General features: G+C 37.5%; 1 protein-coding gene across 1 annotated transcript in view; it reads left to right on the top strand.

Annotated features, from left to right (window-relative positions):
* The window catches only part of LRAT (lecithin retinol acyltransferase), a 30,148-nt gene extending 24,877 nt beyond the window's left edge, over positions 1-5,271 (top strand). The window contains exon 2 of the mRNA XM_044062435.1: positions 4,560-5,271. Within this exon, the coding sequence (XP_043918370.1) occupies positions 4,560-4,751 (192 nt within the window). The 3' untranslated portion in view covers positions 4,752-5,271. The remainder of the gene's footprint in view (positions 1-4,559) is intronic.
* The last annotated feature ends 729 nt before the right edge of the window (positions 5,272-6,000 follow it).

Raw genomic sequence — 6,000 nt, forward strand, 5'->3', positions numbered from 1 at the left:
GGCCTTTGGCTGACCAAGTTCACAGATGACTACAAACTGGGAGCCATCAAAGATTCCCCCCATGACACAAAGACCTTACAAGAGTGTCTGACACGGACAAATGACTGGTGCCAAAGTTGCGGACTAAAGCTCAATGTCAAGAAATGCTTTATAGTGCCTTCTGGGAAAACTGCTGCTACCCAGACTAATTACTCCATTGGTAAGACACCTCTAAAGGCTGTCCCAATAGTCAGCAATCTGGGAACATATATAAAACCCTGTTACTGGAAGTTCTTGTTTGCCTTTGTGTCAACGTATGTAGACAGTAATCTGGCCTTTGACCAACATATGGCAAAGGTAGTAAGAAAATAATTCTATGTCACCCAACTTATAAGTAAGGGTATGGCATCCAGATCCAAGGAAGTCATAGTGTCACTTTCTTTGGCCCTTCAGACCCATCACCGAGTATAATGCCCCCTTCCGCATGTACCTGACCAGACATATGCAACAGTTGGAACACCTACAAAGGTTACTTACCAGGATAATTCAGGGTATAAGCACATTGTCCTATGTAGATCTCTTTAAAGACTTATCTCTGTACTCTGTATCCTATAGGTTACTTAAGAGGCAACTTATGCCTGGCATACAAGGCATCCTCAGCTCAAGCTCTGACGGACCTTTTGCACATCTGCAAAACAAACAGCATCCGAACCACTATATCCAAAGATTTAAATTTTGCTTGTGACATAAGTAACACATTTTGGCAAGGCAGATATGTGTCTCAGGGGATCCCTATGTTCTGGAACAGGCTTCCTATCCATGTGAAGCAGAGTCCATCCCTAGCTCTATTTAAGCTTAGCCTTGACCAATGGATGAGAAATCACAAATTCATCCTGGGTCTGGTCCCCATGTGACTGATAGGGGCAAACCGTAATGCCCAAACTAATATAACCCCCTCCACATAACCTCTAGAAACTTCCTAACTAACATTCTCTCTCCTAATAAACAGCCATGAAACATAGGGACACAACTGGTTTGGATTGCATGGCTAGCCTTATAATGGTCTTGGTGGTCATTAGTTTAGTATATAACTCTGCACCTATGAACATATATGTATAATGCATGAAAATGAAAAATGTTTGCTGTGTTTTGTTTTTTTTTTCAAACGCCTTTATTGAATTATCACTTGTGACATAGGCAAATTTCCATTAATATGAAAGTAATCCAACTATATTAACATGACAATCATTATACTTCAGATATATTGTTATATATCATACAACCTAAGCAATATTACATAAATTATTCAATTCCTGCCTTTTTTTTTTATAAACAAGAAACATCTTTATTAAACACTTACTACACAGGCAATCATACATTTATATAAATGAAAACAAGCCAAACGGATGCAATCCTAGTTGCAAGCATTTTACATCACAAACCATACTGAGACACTCACAGTTGCAAACATTATACATCACTTATAATCTACCCAATCTTTCTCACTCAAACATTACATAGCTCATTTAAGTCCTGCCACCGTTTAGACCTCATTCCGCTCTTGTATGTATTGTTCCCACAATTCCCATGTTTTTCCTTTGTAGTTTGCTCCTACCTTTTTCTAATGATCTTAGTTCCAGTTGTTTTATCTTTTGTTACTATATTCACTACTTCCAGTATAGTTGGTTTAGATTTTAATTTCCATTTTCTAGTAGTTATTTTTTTGACAGACACCATTATTAGACAGCAAGGGCTTACCATGTCTAGGCAATTCCAATTCTGTATCGTAGCTCAGAAAAATCCTCTCCCTCGTCAGAACAATCTGCCCACTCAGCATCTCTGATGGTGCATTCCGCAGGGAATTCTTAAAGTCCGCCAATTTACTGCACTCCCAGAAAATATGTTGACAATTAACTCTCTCTTCCCCTTCACACCTCCAACATTTACTGTCTGCCTGAAGAAAAATTCTCTGGAGTCTACTTGGTGCATAAAAATGTTTATATAAACATTTTCAGGCAAAAGTACTAAATCATCTAGATTTTATTACATATTTGGGAGACATATATATATCCTCCCATTGTTTCTTTGTGAATTACTTATCCAATCTCTCTCTTCAATCCTTTCTAGCCTCCTCTGATTAATTCTTATAGTTACCATGCAGTACTTTATATGCTTTACTAATTATTCCTTTTTTTAATGGCAGTTTATGTTCTAGTTTCTGTTAAAACTCTACCAGTACTGGTCTTTCATTTAGGATCTCCCAATTTCTTTCTCTTTGCCTATACTCTGATATCAATCCCTGATAGGGAAGGCAATCTCTAACCTGCAGTCCAAATAAATTCCTGACATCTTCCCATTCTAGTTTCCCTAAATTCCAGCCGTCTCTTGCCTATTGTCTATATCCCTAACTGCAGTCATCCCTATCAGCAGAATCTCCTTTCTCCATTCCCTTTTTGGTTTAGTTCTTGGAATACTTTCTGCTACTTTGAGTATAATATTCTGCATGATTGTTGTTATTCTTCTTAAAGGCCCGCATCCAAAATCCCATCTCTCCTTGTTTCTTGAGCTTCCCTCGTGTTTCATCATCATCATCACTTTCCTCTCTGAATTATAGTTTTCTGCTTGTGTAATGTATATGAGTCTTAACTGTGTAGCTCTGAAATATCCCTTCATATTGGGTAATCCCAATCCCCACTGTTCTACTAGAAGAATCAGTTTATCTGTGGTTTGTTTTCTTTGCTGTTATTGTATGTGAACATCTGCCACTGTCTACAGCACAGGAATTTAATAAAAGTTTAAAAAAGACAGTGATGGAGTTGTCCAAGATTACCCAATGATCTGTACAAAACTTTCCATGCAAATTATTGGCTGCTCCCATGACCATCGAGTCTTTCCCCAACAGATTGACTTGTTCCTTTGGCTGTCTTGCCATCAGAGTCCACCAAGTAGTAGAAGCATGAGCCATTGATGTGACCAGTACCCTGCAGAGTTAGGACATCTCTATATATTCTTAATGGCAACAGTACTGTAATACCTTACAGTTTTAGACTAGGGTGGCTGTATACTTCTGTACACTCACAATGGTCAGTACCACAGAATTGTATTTTATTATAAATATAGTAAATGCTGACTACAGTGGTCAGTACCACAGAATTGTATCTTGTTATAAATATAGTAAATGCTGACCACAATTGTCAGTACCACAGAAGTGTATTTTGTTATAAATATAGTAAATACTGACTGAAGCATATAGCATGAACAGTACTGAATGTGTGAGCAGATTACCAGCTTGTTTTGTAAAGCACAAGAAATGTATTTGAATATCATTGGCTTTATGAATTTATATGAGCCTTATTGAGGATATAAGAAAATAAAGACAGATGTTAGCAAACACCTTCACATCCTTCTGTACAAAATTCAAAATAAGTAACAACTGAAGCTCATGGTGTGGATGTTGTGATGAGTGTGATAATGGCAGAGAGAAGTTAAGTCAATGTTCTACAGATGAATGCACATAGATGCAGGCCTATACTCACCCACTTATCTCTTAGCGTCTGTTTGGTGTTCCTAGGGCACCAGTATAATTTGAGCCAGATGTAGTCGCTCCAGAATGGCATGGAGCATGTGGACAGAATTAAAAGGAGCCCTGCTTATCACAAAAAGCCATATTCCTGAGAGGGACAGTAGCACGTGGTAAACCACATGGTTTATGGGAAGTGCCTTTTTCACAGGGAATGTGTGGCACATGAAGCATGGTTTATACATTTTAAAAGGTGTTCAGCAAAAAGGAAGGGGGTAGTATAAATCAGCATTCACTACACTTACTGAAGAAAAGGCTTTGGTGTGCTAGACCAGAGTTGCTAGCTTTCGGGGGCTCTGCAGCTTTGTCTGATCTGTATGCTACACAGTGTATGGAAAACAGTCCCATATGGCTCATTGTTAAGGGTAAGGGTTGCTGCAAAGTAAATATCAAATCAGTTAAGAGTGCTTACAGTAAAACAAGTCATTTCTTGAAGCCTTGGCATGGAATAAAACTTTGTAAAAACACTATTTAAGTGTTGTTACTATAACTGTAATAAGGATGAACTGCAGAATTATTTGCATTTCCACATCGATGGCTGTTGAACCAAATATTTTTAATGTGAAATAGGCAGTTTTTGCCCAATAAAGCACAGGTACTGTGCTGGAAAATATGATCCAAGTGAACAGCAGCATGCAGTAAATTTTGAGGTTGTTTGCTACTTGACGCCATTAGCACTGTATGTTCACCATAATAGTTATATTGAAGTCAGTAGCTAGGTAAAATATTAACGTTTTTTTCCTGGAAGTATTTCCTGCTATGCTGCACTCTAGGGAAGCACAGTGACTTGTGTAGTAAATTAGGCTGTGTGTGTACCTACTTTTACTGATGTTATTTGCACCTAATTGTTGTGGTTGTGAATAGTAGAAGCCTCATCTTAGGAATTTGCTTTCATACAGGTATAGTGCTGTGTATTTAATGAAAGCATCTGCTATACAGTGATTTATTTTCTATTTTAGAAAAGGATGAAAGTTTTAACTATCTTATTTTTGTATTTCAGTTCTGTGAAACAATAAAGATGATCATCCGTGACAACAGAAGTGTTATTGCTACAGCTCTCTTTGGGTTGGTTTCCATGTTTTGTCTAGGAATGGGACCTTCAACAGCACTTCCCACTATCTTTGTTCCTTTTTTCTGTGGATGGCTGGTTAATGACAAACAAAATGGCTTTATACTACTTGAAAGTCTATAAAATTCTTGTAAATATTCCATATGTGTAAATGAAGAGGGAAATTTTACAAGGCCCTGCATGAGCCAGAGGTGATGCCTTATTGTTATATTTAATATGTAATCAAAGCAGTATATGGCACATTCTGTTATCTTACTATGTAAGCCAGTAAAAATGTAAATTGTTAATCTTTATGTATTTATCAGGATTTATACATTTTTGTAAATGTAGTTTATTTTCTATGAGACAAAGGATTGTATACCATTAATGCATTAAGTGGTTGCTATAAGCAAATATATTCACTTAAATGTGACAATAATGTCATGTATTTATGTGTATAGTACTTTTGTTACATTCTTGATCTGTTATAAAGAGAAATGCGCATATTTAGTGCTCTCCTTTGTATGGGTATGGATTTTGTTCATACTGTTAATCATATACTGTAGTAAAAAAACAGACAGAAGAAGATGAATGATGGAGCATATTTCCTAAAGAAAAAAAAAACAGTTAAAACATTACTAAATAAAAGTGTGCACTTTCTTCAGCAGTTGCCCTTTCACTAATAGCACTAAGCCTGCCACTCCATTGCCACTCAGGATTGTATCCAAAATATTTGATAACATGCAAAAGAATAAAGGCTTAACCACCTACCAGATGCTTGTCCACTCTGGGAAAAGCTGTGTGTATCTTGCTGACTAAGGCGCATATCAGAAGGGTGGGAAAAGCAAAAATAAGTGAAATGCAACACCATCTGGAATGTAGGCTGTCTGTGATCCATCGTATATGTAAAACTGATAATTTATACAAAATTGGTCCTGTCATTTCTTTTGCCTAGCCCTGACTATGTCACAGATAACCTGAGTTCAGTAAATAGCTTATGAGCTGACACCGGGAGGTATGACTAGAGAAGCTAATGGCAGCTTACCTAGCCTTGGGGGAGGGCAGCAGTCAGTCCATGGGAAGGACCATGTCACCTTCACTTGCTGAAAGCAGTGTGTAGTTTTACAAACCAGGGATGGCATCCGTGGAAGCGGAGTTCACTTGTAGTGTAAGCATAAGCAAAAAAGTCACATAAATAAGGGAGACTTGTTAGTCAGAAGTGAGGATCAAGACCAAGAAATGTGCTATCTTCTAAACTCGTGTGTGTATTTGCACCATGGAATAACTAAGTCCAGGAGATAACAGAGTGATAAGGCTGTGTGTGGTTAAGGGTAGTTAGAAAGTTTACTTTTCAGTAAGAATATAATGCTATATGAAATACCGTCTACAGGGA

The sequence above is a fragment of the Protopterus annectens genome, chromosome 2.part1, assembly GCF_019279795.1.
Source record: "Protopterus annectens isolate FY-2018-M chromosome 2.part1, PAN1.0, whole genome shotgun sequence".
Lineage (NCBI taxonomy): Eukaryota > Metazoa > Chordata > Ceratodontiformes > Protopteridae > Protopterus > Protopterus annectens.